The sequence below is a fragment of the Stigmatopora argus genome, chromosome 18, assembly GCF_051989625.1.
Source record: "Stigmatopora argus isolate UIUO_Sarg chromosome 18, RoL_Sarg_1.0, whole genome shotgun sequence".
NCBI classification, from domain to species: Eukaryota; Metazoa; Chordata; class Actinopteri; order Syngnathiformes; family Syngnathidae; genus Stigmatopora; species Stigmatopora argus.
The window spans coordinates 4732757-4756534 of record NC_135404.1 but is presented as its reverse complement, the minus strand read 5'-3'; the positions used below and the strand labels follow the sequence as shown (position 1 = coordinate 4756534).

At 41.9% G+C, this 23778-nt stretch overlaps 2 protein-coding genes across 3 annotated transcripts; one reads left to right on the top strand and one right to left on the bottom strand.

Moving 5' to 3' along the window:
• Positions 1 to 897: 897 nt before the first annotated feature.
• LOC144092820 (serine protease HTRA1B-like) lies at positions 898 to 11749 on the top strand. Of its 2 annotated transcripts, none has more exons than XM_077625932.1 (10): positions 898 to 1410; positions 4016 to 4115; positions 4182 to 4296; positions 6111 to 6200; positions 6267 to 6461; positions 6534 to 6566; positions 7770 to 7884; positions 9152 to 9209; positions 10941 to 11036; positions 11139 to 11749. In XM_077625932.1, the coding sequence occupies exons 1-10, from the start codon at positions 972 to 974 to the stop codon at positions 11305 to 11307; spliced, it is 1410 nt and encodes a 469-aa protein (XP_077482058.1). In that variant the 5' UTR covers positions 898 to 971; the 3' UTR covers positions 11308 to 11749. The 2 variants fall into 2 exon arrangements, with proteins under 2 accessions (XP_077482058.1, XP_077482057.1); XM_077625931.1 differs by having other exon boundaries at positions 4013 to 4115.
• c18h10orf88 (chromosome 18 C10orf88 homolog) lies at positions 11573 to 23771 on the bottom strand. Its single transcript, XM_077625936.1, has 8 exons — positions 23554 to 23771; positions 22558 to 22714; positions 22295 to 22492; positions 20981 to 21041; positions 20708 to 20905; positions 18499 to 18591; positions 18244 to 18401; positions 11573 to 13093 (listed from the first exon to the last, which is right to left on the bottom strand). Exons 1-8 carry the CDS (start codon positions 23558 to 23560, stop codon positions 12844 to 12846), a joined length of 1122 nt encoding a protein of 373 aa, XP_077482062.1. The 5' UTR covers positions 23561 to 23771; the 3' UTR covers positions 11573 to 12843.
• Between the last annotated feature and the right edge of the window lie 7 nt (positions 23772 to 23778).

Here is a 23778-nt window from a genome sequence, read left to right as displayed (position 1 = left end):
GAGTGAAGAAGGACAGTTTATTTAAGAGCCACCGGAGGGCAGTAGAGAGGCGATTCACTGTTATGAATTGGGTTCAGATTTTCTTTGTTTTTGAAACTTTTTAATTACGGAACATGATAAAAGCCGCTGAAAATAACCTAATTCTGACTTTAAAGTGAAATGTACAACTATTGAGATGTACTTTTTAAGGGGTGTAGGTTTTAATATAGAAATTCGTATTCATATTTATGATGATTTATGTTAAGCAAAAAAAGTTTTAGCTTTTTAAAATTGATTCCTCCTATTAAAAATTTGACTAAGTTGAACATTTTAAGTAACTTTTTTTACAATGTTTTAGTTTTTCCATTTTGGTTTATTTTATTTATAATTTCTTTTTGTAATACTATTTAATTGGCTGACATCTTTTTTTCTTTTTCACAACATTTTTAGATTGATTATCCCTGTTTGAGATCGTTGTAGGTTTAAACTAAATATATATTGTACTACTATTTATGATCCTACTTTAAATATGTAGTATTTTCATAGATTCAAGTCTTTTATGGTAAGCATTTTTTTTAGCTTTTTTAAAAAATGGTTCGTTCCCCCTATTCAGAAGTTGACTTAGTTGAATGTTTGAAGTTTTTTTTCAATGTTTTAGTTGTTCCATTTTGGTTTGTTTTATTTCTTTCTTTTTCCTCATTTTTTTTTTGGGGTGGGTGCTTTTTGGGGATTGAAAATGTTTTCTTTGAATACATCCCTAATACGCATCAATTATTCGCGTAATTTTGCCAAGGAAAGGCGAAAGTTAAAACCGCAATACTCGAGGGATTACCAAGAATCTGGCCCCGCCTCGTTGTTATGTATGTTCTCGCGCTATCCAATCAGAAGCCGTGTTTACAAAGCGCTTTTAAAGCGGCGCGGCAGCTCGTCTTCATTCACTTTCCAGTCCTCAAAACTTGTTTCTCCCCGCGATAAATCGTCTTTCCTCCGCAATGATCGTGGTCGTCGTCCTCGCCTTGTTTGCCTGTCTGGCCCCCGTCGAACTCTCGTCGCTCTCCAAACGCTCCGCCATCGGTTGCCCGGAGACTTGCGACAAATCCCGCTGCTCACCCCCGCCATCGGCCTCCGAGTGCCCGGCCGGGGTGGCGCTTGACGCGTGCGACTGCTGCCCGAAGTGCGCGGCCGGCGAAGGCGAGCCGTGCGGTGGGGACGAACGCCGCTGCGGAGAGGGTTTGACGTGCGATTTCGGCGACGGCGTGCCCGCCACCGGCACGGTGCGACGCCGGGCCTCCACGGGGGTCTGCGTGTGCGGCAGCCCCGAGCCCGTGTGCGGCAGCGACGGCGTCACCTACGGCAACGTCTGCCGGCTCCGGGCGCTCGGTGCCAAGCGGCCGCCTGTCATCCCCGTCCAGAGGGGCGCGTGCGGACAGGGTGAGTGTTGGAGTGGGGGGGTTGGAGGTGAGGGGGGGGGGGGGGGTGTTGTGGATTACCTCAATTCTCAACCACCTCTCCTCCACACACTACTATCTATCTCACATGTGTCAAAGTGGCGGCCCGGGGGCCAAATCTGGCCCGCCGCATCATTTTGTGTGGCCCGGGAAAGTAAATCATGAGTGCTGACTTTCTGTTTTAGGATCAAATTAAAATGAAGAGTGTAGATGTATATTACATTTCCTGATTTTTTCCCCCTTTTAAATCAATAATTGTAATTTTTAATCATTTTTTTCTGTGTTTTTAGTTCAAAAACCATTTTGTAAAATCTAAAAATATATTTAAAAAAAGCTAAAATAAACATTGTTTTAGATCTATAAAAAACTTAATATTCAGGGCTTTTAATCCAGTTCTTTTAATCCATTTATTAAAAAAAATCTAAATATTATATCTAAAATGGTCCGGCCCGCATTAAATCAAGTTGATGTTAATGTGGCCCACGAACCAACCCGAGTTTGACGCCCTTGATCTATCTATTAATCCTTATAAAGCGTGATTTATGGATATTTGTGTGTGTATGTTAAGATTCTCTCGCTACGTTTGTCCAAACCGTGCAACGTAGAGAGTTGACAATTTTTATGGTGCCCAGAAACAGCTGTCGGATCCTAATAGACGAGTGATTGAATTTCTTCACCTTCTCCAAGTGTGTAAACTCAATCTTTTATTTTTTCAATTTTTCTAAAGAGATTTTTTTTAAATAGCGCAACAATTGTCTTATGGTTGTAAACAAGCAAGGGGGACTAGCAAATTCGAATAATATTCAGTTTATGAAACGTCCCCCATCTCCTTCTGTGTAATCCTTAACAAAACTGTAAGGCAGGGGTATGGAACCTATGGCTTGGGAGCCATATGTGGCTCTTTTGATGGGTGCAAATGGGTCTCCGCTAATCTGTGAGGTAAAATATGGAAATTCCGGGTGACAGAGCTGAGAAACTACGTCTAGAGCTGCTTTAACCTTCTTTTTTGCATTAGACTCTTCTGGAATGCATACTCTCATTCAGAAGGAACTGCCTAAGAATGTTGTCAAAAATATTCCGTTTTTTTCCACTTTAAAAGTGGTGAAATTACTAAAAAAAGACACCCATGTACGTGTATTTGGCATATTAGAAAAACAGAACAAAAATACAATTAACAGCTTTTATATTTAGAATATTTTGCGAATTAATCAAATACCATTTTAAATGCAAACATATTGTCAGTCTTTCATTTAGAAATAACAAGTTCAAACATTTTTTAATTGCCTACCATACCTGCAGTCAAAATGGATTCAAAGTCTATTCCAGAATGAGTAATAAAAAGTCATGCTAGTAGTTTTATCATCCTTAAACTCGAACACCTCTGCACGCAACATGTTTGAGGCCACCAACCTGACAGAACTTTGGCAAGTGACCACACGTAAATATGGATCATGTTTAAAGTGCACTGAATCTAGGTCAGACGTTATTTAACCCAGATTTTAGCCCAGGATTTTTTTTTCTGCACTAGGACTGGCTTGGAAACGCCAACAACACAACAACGGTTACCCGGTGACTCAGCTGACTGAGGAATCTCTCCCAGTCGTGGCTCGTCCGCCTCCAGACGGGATCAGATACTGGCACCTTGTCATTGCCAAAAATCTCGACCTTCGAATAGAAAAATGAGTTCGTTGATAAGCGTGTCCTCGCGTGACCTCGTTTTAGCGCAAGCCCCTACGATCGGGTTGCACCCCTCTCTTTGTTTTTACGAGCAATTGGGACTCAGGCCATTGTAGAATTCAATAACGTGATATTTTTGCCAGTAAAAATGGAGAATAAGTACTGTTAGAAATCAAGTTGGCGTCCAAGTTATGTCCAATCCATTTGAACTTGGTGGGTTGGCAGGAAATGAACAAAAATCCAACCCTTCAGCTTCAAATGGATGTCTATCAATCTCAATGGCGGCCAATGAGTTCAAGTTGATATGTAATGGGGATTGAGTTGAGGTATATTTACCGTATTTACTCACATATAAGCCACTTTTATGACTGAATCGAGGGTACGGCTTATATGTGCATAAAAACTGACATGCACGTAACTGCAAGTTGACGCCGCCATGTCACGATGACGTCACGACAAAATGGCGCCGTGACGTCATGATGCAATGACGTCATGACGCAAGCGGTCATTTAAAATAGAGAAAAGATGAACGGATAAAAGGCTAAACAAAATTTATCATCGTCATCATTTTTTTGTCCGACAAATACGGCTTATATGCGAATAAATACGGGAAGCGACTTGCTAGTCACTGAACCCGTTTCCACCTATTCTTAAGTCCGCTCTGAGCGATTATTATTTCAAAAGTTTGGAAGGCATTCTTCATCGGGAGAGGTCGCAGTTAACGGGAGCGGTCGCAGATGTTACAACATATGTGGAGCGTGACCCGACGTTACATAAGAGCAGCTTTGACTCACACGCTTTGTTTTTATTAGTGCGCCTTGCTAACACATCTGGATCCAATCGAGCGGTCATCGGAGGACTGGCTCCAAAGATGATTGACGGATGACCGTTTGTCGTTTTTCCCCCAGCAGGTCGGAAGAACCCCGACAGTCTTCGCCTCAAGTATAATTTCATCGCAGACGTGGTGGAGAAGATCGCGCCCGCCGTCGTTCACATTGAACTTTTTCGCAAGTAAGGCTCAGACGAGGCTGGAAAGTGATCCTCCTGAAGGGTAACGAACGGTCTTCTCGCACGCAGGATGGCGTATTCAAAACGTGAGGTGGCGGTCGCCAGCGGCTCGGGTTTCGTGGTGTCCGAGGACGGGCTAATCGTCACCAACGCGCACGTGGTGGCGAATAAACATCGAGTCAAGGTACATCTTGATTGACAGAAGACGGTAAAGCCGTTGATGTACAGTCTTTCCTCGATTATCGCGACTTTACTTATCGCAAATTCATTTCTACAATTTTTTTGCTATTATTTTTTTATTTTTTTTAACCGCATATAAGAGGGATTACTATACAGTGGTACCTTTTTGCACCGGTGAATCGTAATATAACAAACTAATTTAAATGAACTTGGATTACGATGCATACACACTCAAAAATAAATTTAATCTAACCTTACACTAAACTTAATCCTAATTTTGTTTTACATTTTCATACCATTCTTTCGGCCGGATTGGCTCTGTTTGCCCCGCCTCCAACCTGACTTTTAGTATCGATGGGCTGTTTGCTGTTGAATTCCCTTCAAAATATTCCCAAAATGATGCACACAAATGTCCTCACAATAGGATAACGCACGACCACTAGCCAACGAGAAGTAGTCTTGTATTAGCGATCGCTCCACTGCTCATAAGAACATCAGGGGCACTGGCTCGCAACTCCCTCTTTGTAATATCTCTGGTCACAACTCTCTCTTTGTAATGTCTCTGCGAGCACTGGGCGGACCCAGTGCTCACAGAGACATTACAAAGAGGGAGTTGCGAGCCAGTGGCCCTGATGTTCTTATGAGCAGCCAACGAGAAGTAATATAATACTCCTCGTATTAGTGACGGAAAAAAACACTGAAAAAAATGCAACGCTCCGCCCAGTGCTCATAGATATCTGTTATACACGAAAGAGATGTGGCAAAAAAGACAGTGCGCTACAATGATAAACAGCCTCATGTCTTGGCCACCTGGCTTTCTCGCATCTCGAAATTTTTCTCGTATCTAGAGATAATTATTTGCTTGAAATTTTACTCATCGCAAAGTCCTCGTATGTAGGAGTGCTCGTACACCGAGGTACCACTGTATAGCTTTTTTTAACCACTACAAAAAGCTAGCATAGCTCAAGCTAAGGGAAATTTACAGTTGACCTGTTAGCCAACGTGAAGTTGTTTACAAACATAAAAAAAATCCTAATTCTCTTCTTTGAGCCTTTTAATGTGGGTTTTCTCCGGGTACTCCGGTTTTCTCCCACATTCCAAAAATCTAGGTATGTATATATGAGTGTAAGCGTGAATGGTTGTCCGTGTCCTCGTGTCCTGCGATTGGATAGCAACCAAATCCAGGTGCCCCCCGGCTCCAGCACCCCCTGCGACCCTTGTGAGGATAAAGCGGTTCGGGAAATGAATGATTGAATATCTGATAGATTGAAATTATTTTTTTAAAAATGGAAAGCGAAACTTTTGAAAGGGGAAATGTTTTTTAATGATATATTTTCATATTTTATTTAGTTTCTTATTAGATGTAATACATTTTAGGAACCAAATAAAATATATATTTTAAAATAAATGACTCCTTTGGAAAAAGGTAACATGTTTTTTTAGGTGAAATTAATTAGTTTTAAATTAATTGTTTTATTTTATTTTATTTTTATTTACCTATACTATTTTTTACTTGTAATTTTATTATAGAAAAAAAATCTAAAATAAAATCCAAATTTCTCTTTTTAATTGTAAGAATTCATTCACTTTCTGTCTTATCTTCATAAGTGTTGTAGGGGGTGCTGGAGCCTATCCCAGCCAGTTATGGGCACCCTGAATTGAGTCATTTTCATTTTTGTGTAATTACATTTAAAAAAAGTCAAAATCAGTCCAAATGGATTGGACGTATACAACCATCAATGGCAGCCATTGGTTTAATATCATTTGATACCCTTGGTCTGAAATCACAGATCTGATTTGACTTCTTCTTCCCTGCAGGTGGAGCTAAAGAGCGGTGCCACGTTTGAGGCCAAAATTTTGGACGTGGACGAGAAATCGGACATCGCTCTCATCAAAATCGACACCCGGGTGAGTGACCGTGCTGTCATTTCGCGGGAAGATCTTATCTTTTGAGACCGTTTTTGGCTTTTCCAGACCAAACTTCCGGTTCTGTTGCTGGGCCGCTCGGCCGACCTGCGACCCGGCGAGTTCGTGGTAGCCATCGGGAGCCCCTTCTCGCTCCAGAATACCGTCACCACGGGAATCGTCAGCACCACCCAGCGGGGCGGCAAAGAGTTGGGGTTGCGAAACTCCGACATGGACTACATCCAGACCGACGCCATCATCAACGTGAGACGCCATTGCAAAAAAACTCGCCAAATAAGCCCATTTTGTTAACTTCTTTGTCTCTTGCTTGGGCAGTACGGCAACTCGGGAGGTCCGCTCGTCAACCTGGTGAGTCCATCAAATATTTAGCTAGGGGGTGTCAAAATCAGTTTGGTTCGTGGGCCACATTAATGTCAGCTAGATCTCATTAACGGCACTAGACGTCCAATCAATTTTGGCTGCGAGGGGAATGACTGCGAATGAATGAAGCAACCTCCCAGTCAATATGGATTGGACGTCTAGCACTGAGAAATGAGCATCCACAGTTAGTTTAAGTTAATTGGACATCTATCATTGTCAATAGCAGGCAAAGAGTTCATTTTCGGGTACTTACAGGTCACTTCCTGTAAATTTTGGATCATTTCCTATTGATTTTGTTGAGTCCTGCTGATTTTTTGGGGTATTTCCAGCCTGACGGATTTTCTCGCATATAAGCCGCCTCCTTAAAATTGCCTTAAAATCGTTGAATTTTACAATTTCTTGCGTATAAGTCGCCCCCTTAAAATTGCCTGAAAATCGTTGAATTTTACAATTTCTCGCGTATAAGACGCCCCCTTAAAATTGCCTTAAAATCGTTGAATTTTACAATTTCTCGCGTATAAGCCGCCCCATGATTCACAATTTTCACCTCCATATTCATGGTTATAATAGGGAGTACAAATGTGTTACTTTGAAGGGAAAATCTTAACAAAAATCGTTGCACGTGGTATTTCTGAGATACTATATTAATCTAAAGCACATTATTATTATCATAAGGAAGTTAGTCATTCAACCAGTAATGGTTGTTTTCTCACTGCAAAACAGAAAATAACCAACAAATAGTAAATGTTAATCTGCCGACATCTACTGGTAAAAAAAAAGAGTAAGTCTTATGCGCATATAAGCCATACCCTTGATTTAGTCATCATTTTTTTAAATTACAAATACGGCCTATGTGCGAGAAAATATGATACTTCCTGCTGGTTTTGTGGCATTTTCAGGTTCCTTTAAATAATTCGCTGCCATCGCGAACTTGATTGCGGATAGGCAATTGATCACACAACCCACATTTGGTTTTGCGGCACCCTTGTCGAAAAAATTAAGGCATTTAATTCTACTCCTATAGTATGAATGTGCTACGAAGGCAGAACACTACCTAACAGACCACTTCTGGCCCGCGAACCGCACATTTGACACCCCTGATTTAGCTAATTGGCTGCCGTTTACGATTTGCAGTTTTTCCCAAAAAAAGTCAGCGATGATTGATGGAACAAAAATGTGTTGTCCCGGCAGGATGGCGAAGTGATCGGCATCAACACGCTGAAGGTGACGGCGGGAATCTCTTTCGCCATCCCATCCGACAAAATCCGAGAGTTCCTTGCTGAGTCGCACGACCGCCAAGTCAAAGGTTTGGCAATTTTTTTCCCCCATCGCATTTTGCGTCTTAACTTATTCACTGCACTCAGTCAGCTGTACTTAAGGAGACTGGAAAATCATGTCAGGGGAGGAAAGCTAATCGAAATAGCATCAACGCTAGCAAGTGTCGTTAGTATATGATTGACAGTCTGCACTCCTTTTTTTCTCTGTATTTAAAGCCAACTAAATAATTCACAATGAAGAGGAAAAATGAAGATATAAGTCGCATTTTAGGAAGGGCAATTTTTATTTTATTTTATCAGAAACCAAGAACAAACAGAATAATTATAGCTAAATGGAGAACAATGGGCTAAATAGGGCCCTGTTAATGTAACATTCAATTTAAAAAAATGCTACAGCCTTTTTGGTGCTTAGATAGGAAGAAAAAACATAAATAAGTCGCACTTGAGCATTACTCGCAGGCCCGGCCAAACTATGAAAAATGTGCGACTTTTAGTCCGGAAAATTCTTTCTTCCTTCTTTTCTATTGCCATCGAAGCTAATGCTGAAAGTCAAGCCTGTCCTCTCGTATTTCTGGCATAGTCCGTCTTAAAAATGGCTTTAAATCAACACAACAATATATTTGCTTGTGCAGCTCGCTACAGAGACAGTTTGGTAGCTCTGGCTAATCACCAGCCAATCATAGTTGGTGAAAGCGATGACGTATCCCTACGCCGCCGCCACCATGTGACAAGGCAATGACGTATCCCTACGCCTGCGACAAGGCATTGTGGTGTTGCCAACTCGAAATCTGATTGGTTAAAGCAACAGTCTTATCGACGCTTGTTTAATGCAGCAGAGCCTGCAGAACTGATTGTGAAGGCCTTGAGGCAGATTTCTGACCCAGGCAACAAATAATGGCTGAAATGTGATTGGTTAAATGTATGAATATGAAAATATGAAAACACACACCTGCAAGCAGTGCAACCAGGAGGAAAAGCAATGAAAGGAAGCTAACAGATAATTTGGAATTATTTCATAAGTATTGATGGACAAAATATAATATATGATTAAGATATTTCTTAGGCCAGCAGAGAAGGACTTGAAGGCCCTGACGGCCCGCCACTGCGTTAAAGTATACTCACTGACTATGTGTTGTGGTAGCTAGCAAAAAAATGTAGATTAAAACACCCACTGATGCCAATACACGTCCAATCTTTTTCGGCCGGTGGGAGTGGTCGTCGCCAGCCCTCCCAGTCAAAAATGATCTCACGTCCAATGGTGGCCAAAGAACTAACATTTCATGTTTTTGACTCCAGGAAAGAATAGCGGCAAGAAGAAGTACATCGGAATCAGGATGATGAGCCTCACGCCAACGTGAGTTTCCTACACACGCACACTTTTTATGTCGCCAACATGGTGGTGGCGAGAGGTTGTTGTTAGCACCCCCCAAAAATGTCTTTGGCTCGCTGACAATGTCGCCGAGTCACCCGGATTGCTGTGTGATTATCATGCTGATCCCTTGTAATGACAGGGAGGACAAATGTTTTTTGGCAGAATGGAGAGCGGGATGACAATAAATCGGGTTGTTGTTGTTTGTGGTGAGTGATAAAAAGCAAGTTAAAGTACATGGTGGCCCCCATGCACTACTTTTGTCTAAATTAAGTTCCCCTGTATAATTCTGTAACACTAAAATGGCAGCAAAGACTTGCTCATTCCGTTTTTTTTGGACACAGATAGAAGCATGTAAGCATTGCTTTTGCCCAAATAAGGCTCCTCAAGATGGATTTTAAACACAAGAATTGTACCAACCGATTACTTTTACATCAAGTGAAACTCAACTTTCTTCAATATAGTTCATTACACCTGTATCGTGACAAATCAATACTTTTTTTAACCTAAATGAAGCCCCTCAATTCACTTTAGGATTGTTGTTTTAACACTAAAACAGTATTAAGGGCCAACTTTCACAATTAGGGAAGCTCCTCAATTCACTTTAGGATCCTTGTTTAACACTAAAACAGCATCAGAGGTCAAATTTCACAATTATTGAAACTCCTCAATTCACTTTAGGATCGTTTTTTAACACTAAAATAGCATCAAAGGCCACCTTTTGCAATAAATTAAACTCCTCAATTCACTTTAAGATCGTTGTTTAAGATAAAAACAACATCAAAGCTAACTTTTCCAATAAATGAAACTCCTCAATTCACTTTAGGATCATTGTTTAACACTAAAACAGCATTAACGGCCAACTTTCACAATAAATGAAACTCCTCAACTCACTTTAAGATCGTTGTTTAACACTAAAATACCATCGAAGGCCAACTATCACAATTATTGAAACTCCTCAATTCACTTTAAGATCGTTGTTTAACATAAAAACAGCATCAAAGCTAACTTTTGCAATAAATGAAACTCCTCAACTCACTTTAGGATCGTTGTTTAACACTAAAACAGCATCAATGCTAACTTTCGAAATAAATGAAGCTCCTCAATTCACTTAAGGATTGTTGTTTAACTCTAAAACCGCATCAAAGGGCAACTTTCGAAATAAATGAAGCTCCTCAATTCACTTAAGGATCGTTGTTTAACTCTAAAACCGCATCAAATGCCAACGTTCACAACTTTTACAATAAATGAAGCTCCTCAATTCACTTTAGGATCGTTGTTTAACTCTAAAACCGCATCAAAGGGCAACTTTCACAATAAATGAAACTCCTCAATTCACTTTAGGATCGTTGTTTAACACTAAAACAGCATTAACGGCCAACTTTCACAATAAATGAAACTCCGCACCTCACTTTAGGATCGTTGTTTTAACACTAAAACAGCATTAACGGCCAACTTTCACAATAAATGAAACTCCTCACCTCACTTTAGGATCATTCTTTAACATAAAAACAGCATCAAAGGCCAAGTTTGAAGCTGAAAATGAAGCTCCTCAACTCACTTCCCACTAGAAAAGATCCATAAACTTAGTTGAAAAATACCAATTCACTTCAAGATAGTTGCAGTACAAATAAAACTATTATACAATCTCATCTATAAAATCCATGCAAACTATAATCCTAATTTGCCCCGCCCCCTTCATTTATTTCCTTCCAGTTTAGCCAAGGATCTGAAGGACAGACGGTCAGATTTCCCGGACGTCACGTCGGGCGCGTACGTCATCGAAGTCCTTAGCGGAACACCCGCCGAAGCGTAAGAGCACTTTAATGAATTATCTTTCTATCTCGTATTTGACATCCATCACCGTCAAAAAGTTAACGGTGTTTTCCACCCACGTGTTTCTTGGCGCCACAGCGCCGGCCTGCGCGAGAGCGACGTGATCATCAGCATCAACGGCGCCCGCGTGGCGTCGGCCACCGACGTGAGCTCCGCCATCAGGAGCGACGACACGCTGCGGCTGGTGGTGCGGCGCGGCAACGAGGACGTCATCGTCAACGTCGTACCCAATGACGTCGAGCCGTGAAGCGACGGATGGAAGCGCCTGTTGAATTTCGACTCGGGTTGCGCCCAATGACGCTACGGACTTCTTACGAGACGTCACGCTCGCGCAACAAAGACACGCAACTGCTTGCGACTTTGTCAAGCGGTCGCTAGGTTACTAGGGACTTATTTTTAAGGACTTATTTTTAATATTTTCAGTCTTGTATTGGTGTACAATTCATTCTTGAGGGTGCTCATTGCGTCCTCGTTATGTCACATGAGAAAATGACCCGCCAAAACAAAACAAATCAACTGACTTTTGTTTATTTTTAATCAAGATTCCAGTCATTCATGTAATATGTTACAAACAGTGCAACAAATCGGGTCTTCAAATGTGTCACGTGTTAAATAATTATTTTTTTATGTGTCTTGAAAGAAAAAAACATCAAATAAAATAAAATATTTTTTAAAAATGTTTTTAAATAAACTGAGTATAATTACATTTAGTAATAAGACATTATGTCAGGTCATGTCCCCAATTGACTGTATACAATTCCTTAGCGACAGTCATTTTACAGGTATTTATTTTTCTTATGATTATTACTACTTAAAAAGCAATACCAGTACTTTCAAATACATACTTTGATCATTTATAACCTTAACTACAGAAGCAAAGAAAATCAAGCATAAGCTCGATTTGAATACTTTGCAGGTCTGCATTCATTCATTTTCCGTCCAATGAGACGGAGAACCATTGGTGGCAATTCACAGGGGTTCAACCAGCCTACCATGCATGTTTTTTGGGAGTACCCGAAGAAAACCCACGCAAGCCAAAGGATAACATCCCCACAAGAAGTTCTGGACCTGGGTTCTAACTCTCGATCTCAAAACTGGGGTCGACGCGCTAACCATTTGGCCAATTTTTAGTTATTAATGAATATAAAATTCAAGTACAATTGGTAGACTTTTTGAAGAAAACAGATAAACGGTTTAGATTAGATCAGATTACCCAAAACTACAAAGGGCAGACAATGTTGACATTCTTAATACTTAAAGATTATTTATGAAATTAAAAATGTAAATACGTTAGGCCATGGGTGGGCAAACTGTGTGTGGCTCCAGTTTCTTAGCTAGGTCTACAATGTCTTGTGTGTCTTGTGTCGGTCTTGCTACTGCAACCAAGAAATTTCCCGAATACGGGATGAAATAAAATTCGAATCTAATCTAATCTATTCCACAAAGGGCCGCAGTGGGTTCGAGTTTTCATTCCAATTCATCAACAGGACACTTTTTCACCAATCTGGGGTCCTACAAGTGCAATCAGTGGATTTCAGTCAGGTGCTTCTTGTTTTCTGCAGAAATCTCATTGGTCAAAGTGTCTGTGCTGGATTGGTTGGAACAAAAAACTGCACCCACAGCGGCACTCGAGGAGGCAAATAACCATTATTTTCATCCTTATCATACTGTATTTTATCCTCAAAAAATAGTGCAGAAGCAAATTAAGTTCCGGATTCACTCCGTAAAGATGTTAGCAAAAACCTGTTTTTTTTTCCCGTAACAATAGCGAACGTAAATGCTATCAAACGTCAACGCAATCTACAGAAACGTCCTGAAATTTGTGAATAATTTGATTATCCATCATCGCTTCTCTCGCCGGGTGTGGGCTAGCTACTTCCCCAGACGGGATGTCTGCGGGCGCCCCCTGTGGGAGAATGGCGAGTAGGGCTCTCTCCAGTTTGACCTCTAACGCGTCCAGGCGGCGGTCCATGTGGTCCTTCAGACGGCGCTCCATTTCCTCCAGGTGACGCTCCATTGACGCCACAATGGGACTGGAAACGAGAAATTGTCATGTTTGTTATCCTTGAAGTAAGTTTAATCATTGTAATCACTGACTTGTGGTAAAATTACATGCAAGTACAGTGGTACCTCGAGATACGAGCTTAATTCGTTCCGGGTCTGGGCTCATATGTCGATTTACTCGTAACTCAAATGAACGTTTCCAATAGGAATGAACTAAAAACGAATTACCGTATTTTGCTGTTTAATATATCCCCCCCATTTAATATACCCGGTATATTAAACGGCAGGGGTATATTAAATGGCGCACAAATGGGAAGGTACGATGATCCACTACGCACTCTTTATGCCGTGACGGGGTGCATCAACGTTTTGCAGACTAAAACTACTTACTGCTCAGGTTAAAACTACATACTACTGAATAAAGTCTGACTTGGAATTTTAATGAACTTAAGTGTCTATAATTATGCCCCCATGAACACCATACAAATCTTGCCAAAAAAGCTGAGTTGCCGTTTAATATACCCAGGTATATTAAACGGCAGGGGTATATTAAATGGCGCAAAAACAGGAGGCTCAAAAAAGCAAAAATCATTTAATATACCTGGGTATATTAAACGGCAAAATACGGTAATTTGTTCCAGGATATTGGATTGAAAAAACTTTTTTTTCTAATTTGCCATCTATTAACAAAGTAACAAATAACTAGTGGTTTAATAGTACTAAAATGTATTTAATATTGCTAAAATTAGACGGATTTCGCGTAGGGGCGAGACAGGGACAGAGAGGGGGGGGGGACTTTTTTGCACGGCAACGCGCTCGTAACATAACAAACACATTTAAATGAACTTGGATTACGATGCAGACACAAAAATAAGTTTAATCTAACCTTTACACTAAAGTTAATTCTAATTTTGTTTTAAATTTTAAATTTTGATACCTTTCTTGGCTCTATTTGCCCCGCCTCCACCCTGACTTTCAGATGCAACCTATCGAGGGTTGTTGGCTTTTGTATTCCCTTCAAAATGATGCACACAAATGTCCTCACAATAGGATAACACGCGACCACTTGCCAACTTTCCCGGGTAGTAGTACTCCTCTCATATTAGCGAACAAGCTCCGCCATTCGCACTGACTAACGGGGAAAAAAAAACACTGAAAAGATGCAACGCTCCGCCCAGTGCTCGTAGAGACATTACACGAGGGAGTTGGGACCAGAAGGACAGTGCCCATGATGTTCTTATGAGCAGCATCTCGTGTCCGCTGTATGCTCGTATATAAAAATTTGTCTCGTATCTCAAGATAAATATTTGACCAAAATTTTACTCCTATCTCAAATTGCTCGTGTCGGGGCACTTGTATGCCGAGGTATTACTGTACACAGACTTGTAGTGCAAGTACAGCTAAGTACTATATAGTATAAGACAGTGTTTCCCAGCCAGTGTGCCGCGGGAAAATACAAGGAGTCATACATCGTAATAATCCAAGGGATAAATCTCAATATTAAGAGATTAAAATGGAACTATTACGAGGTTAAAGTTGAAATATGAATTCATAGATTGTACGATAACAAGATTCAAATCGTAATATTATGAGATTAAAGTCATTTTGTTGCTTATTTTTATGTTAAGTAAACAGGAAGCTCTTTGGTTTTCCGGGCTACAACTTTTGTCGACGTTAAGTGTGTGTGAGCACAAAACGTCTCTTTTCGTAATGTTAGGTGGTTGAAGTAATATTGGGAGGGGAAAAAGTCGTAATAGAGATTTAAGTCATTTTCCAGTTTTTACGGTACGTGAACAGGAAGTTGTTTGGTTTCAGGGGCATCAACTTTTCTTGACGTAAAGTCTCTGTGAGCATATTACTTTATGCGTAATATTGGGAGAAAACTCAAATAAGGTTAAAAAACATTGCATTAATTATTTTAACATCAGTCGAACTGAAAGCTGTTCGGGGGCATCAACTTCGATGACGTTAGATCGGTGTGAAAAACATAGATTTTGGAATTCCTGTCAATAAAACGTTGATGAGAATGACTTTATAATGTTAATATAGGTGACATAGTTTTAAATTAGAAGATTTTCAGCTAGCCTTGAGATTTTTTCAATGCAACAAGTGTGCCGCAGCTCAAAAAAGGTTGGGAAAAAAGCAACCATAGTTGAGTACAAATAAATTCATTTTATAGTACAGTAATCCCTCGATTACCACGGCTTCACTACATCACGTTTTTTCTGGGGGATTTTTTTTAAATTTTGTTTTGTTGTAAATTCATAAAAATGTGAAAATCCACACTGAAACTTGCAAGCGGAAGCCACTCTGTCCTCTGCTTGCTACCAAAACTCAGTAAAAAAAATTGACCCTACTTTGCGGTATTTCGTTTATCGTGTACATGTCTGGTCTACATTAACCGCGATAATCGAGGGATTACTGTACCCGAACATGTGGTACAAGTTCACGCACTCGTAGTTAAAGTAAAATATCAACGAAAGCGGACTGAATATTGACTTTTAAAATGGAAAAATCTCAGCCTAACCATTGAGAACTGTGTTAGAAGTTAAAAAAAACATGTAAAACATTAAGGTCATTTCATTAAAAAAATGCAAATGTTACAAAGTGCTCCTTTAAGAAAACTTGCTGACTCGGACAAAACTTTCTGGGAAAATGACTCTTGGTTTTCTTCAGCTGCATTGGAAAACCAACTAAAAATAAAACGTTCATCAGCAGCAAACTTCAGAAATTTTGCTCGCTGACCACCACAAAAACATTCGGCAAGAGCCCGTGACAGATTGAATTGCAGCTGTGGGCCGCATCAACAAACCGTTAGAAACCAAAAGAAGAAGAAGAAGGCGTTGCCGTGAAAGTGAAGACCGAAAACAGATGTCGGAGTTGATGTTTGTCCAAAATGTTTGGACTTATGCAACGCAAAATCCTGTCCAAACAGATGTGAAGTGCTGCGACTAAGCTCATAAAAAATACACACGCAACAAAAATGCAAAACTGGTGTCAAAGCACAACGCTGACCAAAAACAATCTCATCAAATTGGATGTAACACCTACTCAAGACAAAGCACCCCCAACCAAAAAGTGACTTTTACACTAAATGAAGCCCCTCAACACACCTCAACTTTACCCAAGATGTTGCAAATTGGCACCAAAACCCCAAATTCCCAAATGAAGCTCTTCAATACATTTCAATATAATCAAGTTCCCTGTAGACAAACAAATGAGGTCATCATATAAATCCCAACATGTCACCACTAACAACAAACATGCATAGGCCCAATAAAAAAGAAAAAAACAACTCACGCTTACTATCTTTTTAAGCGCTGATTTCTATTAGGGATTTTATGGTGCCTTAGCGCTCCAGTCCGAGCCGACGGTATCAACGAGGTCTTTGTGGCGTTCGAACCACAACCGGCTCTTTTGTTCGTCCGGGGGCTGGCAAAATTGTCGCCAGAGCAACCACCAGTAATTTTTTTTAATCCATCAACTGAGTGTAAAGGTCAAGCGGTACACCCGAGACCAGTCGCAGATCATTATTATTAGCTATCGGCATTGAATGATCATGTTTGATGGACGCACATTCTATTTGGATTGGGCTCTTGGTCCAAATAAATTGCATATATTGCTGTCAAAGGCAGTTACTGTCAATTTCTAACTTAACAATAAAGCTTGTTTCCTGCTTTTGACTGTTGCAAGTACCGCATTTTCTTGCATATTAGCCGCATCCGCGTATAAGCCGCACTCTTAAAATTGCCTTAAAATCGTTGAATTTTTCAATTTCTCTCGTATATGCCGCCCTCTGATTCACAATTTTCACCTCCATATTCATGGTACGAGTCGTACAGTGTTTGTAAGGTTTTTTGGGGGTTTGTAAGGGGAATCATAATCATTTATAAGGGCAGTTATCGGCAGAGGTTGACAGGTATGGTATAATGACGTTTCAAGTTGTATTCCTTGTGCACCGCATCTTTTTCAGTGCAAATGAGACATGTCGGGGTGCCCCTGTGCTCAACAAAGAAATATTGCACTCCCCACTTTTCTTGAAACTGTCTGTGCTCATCACCGACCTTTCTCTTCATGGCAGGCTTTGAAAGAGACATCTCTGGGGCTCTGTAATATGTGTTTCCACTTGGAATGAGTCTCGGGTTGAACTTTAACTTTCAGTCGCGCAGGTCTGTGGCGCATGTGCATTTTCGCTCTCCGATCGTATTGGATTACGGCAGTTCTCTGAATTTCTCAAGTGTCATGTTAACACACTTACTGTTAAGTTTCAGTTTCACTCGCGGAAATGGCTACAGACAGACACAGGCTGGATCACGGATCATAGCGCCTCATTCAGTTCTATGCTGAGAGCAGCGGAGGACTGTGCGCGCCGAGCGGAGTGATCGGCTTCACAGCTTCTCCTCCGCCCAGCTGATTGGAGGAATGAATGAGTGAGTGAGCGAGGCACTGGACAGCCCGGCCGATGTCCCGCCCTCCAGAGCCGTATACCTCACCGTGATTGGTTCATTCAGCTCCGAACACAACAAGTGTCATTCATATCAATCTTGCAGGCCGCACGAACATTAATCTTTCATATTAAGACGGGGGCCGCAAATTATTGTCCCGAGGGCCGCAGTTGGCCCACGGGCCACGAGTTTGAGACCCCTGCTTAAGGGTGTTGCCTGCATGTAGACGAATTCAAAAAGGAAGTATCGTGAGCAGTACAACCAGGAAGTGTGTCCGTAGCGGTCTCGTTAGTAATCCCTAGGTAAGATGGCAGCGCCCTGAGCGAGCAATGGCAGTGAGTTTTTTCATTTTTATGCAAGAAACGGTTTATTTTCCTTGAATTTCATTCATAGACGCCAAAATAAATCTTTATCTTTTTCCTATTTTGAAATAAAAGACCGTATCGGCCGCAATGTCTTGTGTATTGGCCTTTCGTGCATGTCAAGTCGAATTTGTGCGCATATAAGCCGTAGCCTCAATTCAGTCGTCATATTTTTGAGCGACAAATCCGGCCTATATGCGAGAAAATTCGGTATTTTATGGTGTGATTAATTAACGTACTCGCCATGGAGGTAGTCAGTGGCCAGAGAGAAAAAAAATACATCTAAAAGTGCGACTTAAAATCCGGAAAGTTATTTTCAAGCAAGTCTGGTTTGTCCAGTGAAGAAACACACAATTCCAACTGTCCACTTACGGAGTCTTGTCCCGGTCCAGTCGGAGCTTCGTCACTTGACCACAGAGCTCCCTGAGCATCTCGGGTGGGGCGGGGCCTACGCCGTCCCGCCGGCCCTTCAAGAAGTCGCACAGTATCTCAACCGTCGGGTGGGCGGGTCCTACAGAGTCTGCTTCGGGCTGATGACATCACATGGACATTGCCGTCAATCAAGGAAAATAAATTGGGTGGACTCGAAAAGGAGCTAAATGAGGATGACAAATATTTGGCGCTTACCTGCGTGGTGGGGGTGCCCCCGACATTTGGCGGCCGGGCAAAGGCAGACAAGAACCCCCCGCCCATCAGGAGTGGCAGGAAGCCGCTCTGGTTCTGTGGGGGGGACAAAGAATACCGAGACAGCGTGTCCGCCATATTGAGTGTGGCGCAGCTCGGGACCGGACGTTTGGTCGACCGGACGTTTGGTCGACCGGACGTTTGGTCGACCGGACATTTGGTCTACCGGACGTTTGGTCGCCGGGTTCACTCGCTGTCAAATTATGACAGAGAGTTTACTGTTCATATTTTGATGTTAGATATTTAGATATTAAACTCACTCTCTCTCATGATTATAATTTTGAGAGCTGGTTTCAACGGTAACAACCCGGCAACCAAACGTCCCTTCTACCAAACGTCCCTTCTACCAAACGTCCCTTCTACCAAACGTCCCTTCTACCAAACGTCCCTTCTACCAAACGTCCCTTCTACCAAACGTCCCTTCTACCAAACGTCCCTTCTACCAAACGTCCCTTCTACCAAACGTCCCTTCTACCAAACGTCCCTTCTACCAAACGTCCCTTCTACCAAACGTCCCTTCTACCAAACGTCCCTTCTACCAAACGTCCCTTCTACCAAACGTCCCTTCTACCAAACGTCCCTTCTACCAAACGTCCCTTCTACCAAACGTCCCTTCTACCAAACGTCCCTTCTACCAAACGTCCCTTCTACCAAACGTCCCTTCTACCAAACGTCCCTTCTACCAAACGTCCCTTCTACCAAACGTCCCTTCTACCAAACGTCCCTTCTACCAAACGTCCCTTCTACCAAACGTCCCTTCTACCAAACGTCCCTTCTACCAAACGTCCCTTCTACCAAACGTCCCTTCTACCAAACGTCCCTTCTACCAAACGTCCCTTCTACCAAACGTCCCTTCTACCAAACGTCCCTTCTACCAAACGTCCCTTCTACCAAACGTCCCTTCTACCAAACGTCCCTTCTACCAAACGTCCCTTCTACCAAACGTCCCTTCTACCAAACGTCCCTTCTACCAAACGTCCCTTCTACCAAACGTCCCTTCTACCAAACGTCCCTTCTACCAAACGTCCCTTCTACCAAACGTCCCTTCTACCAAACGTCCCTTCTACCAAACGTCCCTTCTACCAAACGTCCCTTCTACCAAACGTCCCTTCTACCAAACGTCCCTTCTACCAAACGTCCCTTCTACCAAACGTCCCTTCTACCAAACGTCCCTTCTACCAAACGTCCCTTCTACCAAACGTCCCTTCTACCAAACGTCCCTTCTACCAAACGTCCCTTCTACCAAACGTCCCTTCTACCAAACGTCCCTTCTACCAAACGTCCCTTCTACCAAACGTCCCTTCTACCAAACGTCCCTTCTACCAAACGTCCCTTCTACCAAACGTCCCTTCTACCAAACGTCCCTTCTACCAAACGTCCCTTCTACCAAACGTCCCTTCTACCAAACGTCCCTTCTACCAAACGTCCCTTCTACCAAACGTCCCTTCTACCAAACGTCCCTTCTACCAAACGTCCCTTCTACCAAACGTCCCTTCTACCAAACGTCCCTTCTACCAAACGTCCCTTCTACCAAACGTCCCTTCTACCAAACGTCCCTTCTACCAAACGTCCCTTCTACCAAACGTCCCTTCTACCAAACGTCCCTTCTACCAAACGTCCCTTCTACCAAACGTCCCTTCTACCAAACGTCCCTTCTACCAAACGTCCCTTCTACCAAACGTCCCTTCTACCAAACGTCCCTTCTACCAAACGTCCCTTCTACCAAACGTCCCTTCTACCAAACGTCCCTTCTACCAAACGTCCCTTCTACCAAACGTCCCTTCTACCAAACGTCCGTTCTACCAAACGTCCGTTCTACCAAACGTCCGTTCTACCAAACGTCCGTTCTACCAAACGTCCGTTCTACCAAACGTCCGTTCTACCAAACGTCCGTTCTACCAAACGTCCGTTCTACCAAACGTCCGTTCTACCAAACGTCCGTTCTACCAAACGTCCGTTCTACCAAACGTCCGTTCTACCAAATGTCCGGTCGACCAAACGTCCGGTCGACCAAACGTCCGGTCGACCAAATGTCCGGTCGACCAAACGTCCGGGGACCAAACGTCTTTCGACGGAACGTCCGCGTACCGGCGCAGCTATGTAATTAATTCCATAGAATCAATGACACCGAGTTGAATTTAACGCTACAGACCTTCTGCTGTTGTCGCACCATGTCCATGAGGTTGCGGGCCCCCGGCGAGAGGCCGGCGCCCATCTCGTCCACCAAACTTTGGACTCGCTGCAAATCGATGGCGCCGGTGTTGTCTTCTGGACGGCTGGGCGCTGCCTGTTGGAGTCCCACCAAGAGGCCCCGCACCATTACGGTGCTTCCGTTCGACAGAGAGAGGAGCTGAGGGGGTGCAAGAGTTGGACCCGTTGGCAACCAATGCCCTCACTTTCCCACCAGGCAAGCGTGCTTCTTCACCTTAACGTCGCAGGATGACGACGCAGCATCCAGGCTAAGCTGCTTCCTGTAGAATGGTCCTCTGAATAAACAAAGAGAATTCGGAAATTGCTGAGATTATTATGAATTTTTGGAATATTTTATTTCCACAAAAATAGATGGAACTAGATTTCATTTACACATGCATTCATTTTCTGGTCTTTTTATCCTCACAGGTGTCGCGGGGGTGCTGGAGCCTATCCAAGCTAACGATGACGAGCCTACCCTGCATATTTTTGGGATGTAGGAGGAAACCAGAGTACCCCGAGAAAACCCACGCAAGCCCGGGGAGAACAGGCAAACTCCACACAGTGAAGACCCACCTGGGACCGAACCCTCAACCTCAGAACTGTGAGGTCGATGCGCTTACCACTCACCCACCTGTCCGCCTATTTTAAATAAGTAAAGACATAAATTGAATAAAGAGTTTTGGCAGTAAAAAAATCGTTCTTGCTTTTGTTTCCATTCAAATCTGATAAATTCAATAATTTTTTAAGGTGGAATAAAATATAACAAAAATAAATGGATAACAGTAATTTAATTAAAGCTCATTTAAAAAATACAACTAAAAATACAGATAAATAGACCAAAGGGTACACTTACTTTTGTCTAAAAAAAGTAATTTAATTAAAGCTAGTTTGAAAAGTAAAAAAAAAAATACAACTAAAAATACAAATAAATAGACAAAAGGGTGCACTTACTTTTGTTTAAAAAAAGAAGTAATTTAACTAAAGCTAGTTTGGAAAAGTAAAAAAAAAATACAACTAAAAATACAGATAAATAGACCAAAGGGTACACTTACTTTTGTTTAAAAAAAAAAGTAATTTAATTAAAGCTAGTTTGAAAAGAAAAAAAAATACAACTAAAAATACAAATAAGTAGACCAAAGGGTACACTTACTTTTGTTTAAAAAAATAAATAAAAGTAATTTAATTAAAGCTATTTTGAAAAGTACAAAAAAAATACAACTAAAAATACAAAAAAATAGACCAAAGGGTACACTTACTTTTTTTTAAGTTAATAAAATAAGAAAAAAAAATCATCAATAAAAACAATTGAATTAAATGTTGTTTAAAAATAATTGAAAAACACAATTAAAAAAATACATTGGCAAAAAAATACAAAAACCTAAATAATAAATGTAACATTATAAGTGAATGATCATGTTTCAGTCTCATCATTCATATTCGTTCAAAGCCCCTCTCAGTTAAAATGGATGGAACGCCCCCCCAAAAATTGAACTGCAAACGAGTGTCTTCCATTTTTCATGCAGAAACAATAAGTACTATGACGGACCTTTCTCCCTGGTGGATGTGCTCCTGCTTCTCCCCCCGGACCGTCCCGCAGTATTCTCCAGAGGGGAGGTACACCTCCATGGTCCGAGCTTCGCTGACGAGCATGAGGCGGCTGACAGCAGCATGGACGCAGCTCACTGTCAGGACGCAGGGGTCGGCGTTGTCGTCATCTGCTCGCTCCAGCAGCACGCCATCGCCCCTGACAGACGTGAATTGATGCATAAAGTGACCAGTGATCATCGACCATCTCAGACGGCGTCCTACCAGAGTTGCTTCAACTTTTGTTCCTCTTCACCGTCGCCATCATTTGGTGCTGTAACGTCAACTGCCAGCACCACGTCAGCCAGGCAGCGGCCTTCGCTCCGGCACCTCCACGCCGGTCCAATGGTCACGACGACATCCAACGTGGCAGCGGACGTCACTGGGGTCACACAAATGTAACAAAGTCATCAATCCATCACTTTCATTTCTTCATCAAAAGCTTTTTCAAAATGATCTCATTGGCTGCCATTGACAGCAAAAGAAAGAGGATCCATTATGACTTTCTAGTTCTCCCTAGGCTTGCGTGGTTTTCCTCCGGGTCCTCCGATGTCCTCCCAAATCCCCAAAACATGCATGGTAGGCTTGTTGAAAACTCTAAATTGCCCACAAGTATGAGTATGAGCGTGAATAGTTGTCCACCTCCTTGCGCCCTGTGATTGGCTGGCCACCGTTCCAGGGTGTGTCCCCCGCCTGGTGCCCTTAATTAGTTGACAAAGGCTCCAGCACCACCTGTGACCCTTGTGAGGATAAGAGGTTGGGAAAATGAATGAATGAATTCATAAATATGACTTTCTATCACCGTCAATGGTGATAAAACATAATCACTCATGCCCTTCATCCCAGTTCAAACGGATTTAATGTCAGTTGGTGGCAGAGAATGAGTTCATAACTGCACACATTCATAAATCAGATTATGCTATACAATGTCCATAACTTTTACTTTACCTTACGTGCATGCCGTCAAATAACGGACTGGTCAGTGTCAGTATAGTAATGTATAATAACAAGAATACATTGTTCGTCTGTTTGAAGAAAATCACATGAAAACAACAACAGACAGCTCGCAAGTCATGGTCAAGTGACAAAAAACGGAGTGATCATCCCAGACGAAGTCTAAAAGGGGATATGAATTCATCTAGAAACTATATATGACAAGTACTGATCATTTCAATGTAAGGAGTTTGTAAAATTTGCAAACATAACGTAGTGTAGTCATACCTGACATGTCTTCCACCCCAAAATTTTAACGACACCAAGGTGTGCTTCTTTTTTGTCTTCACATATCTTTTTCCCCAAACTCGACAGTTTCAATTCGAAGAGTTTAATTGTTCGAGATAGCTAAACTCATATGATTTTTATGTGAAATCTACGGACCCCGAAATCCGCGGACATTGACTAACTTCCGGGTCGGGGGACATACGTCATAAAAAGCGACTTGATACG

Coding starts and splice junctions, on each gene's coding strand:
- LOC144092820 (XM_077625931.1), top strand. CDS start 972: ATGATCGTGGTCGTCGTCCTCGCCTTGTTTGCCTGTCTGGCCCCCGTC. Junction 7,885..9,151: donor GCACGACCGCCAAGTCAAAG/GTTTGGCAATTT, acceptor TTTTGACTCCAG/GAAAGAATAGCGGCAAGAAG. Junction 11,037..11,138: donor AGCGGAACACCCGCCGAAGC/GTAAGAGCACTT, acceptor TTGGCGCCACAG/CGCCGGCCTGCGCGAGAGCG.
- c18h10orf88 (XM_077625936.1), bottom strand. Junction 20,906..20,980: donor CGTCATCCTGCGACGTTAAG/GTGAAGAAGCAC, acceptor GCACCCCCTCAG/CTCCTCTCTCTGTCGAACGG. Junction 18,592..20,707: donor TGGTGCGACAACAGCAGAAG/GTCTGTAGCGTT, acceptor TCCCCCCCACAG/AACCAGAGCGGCTTCCTGCC.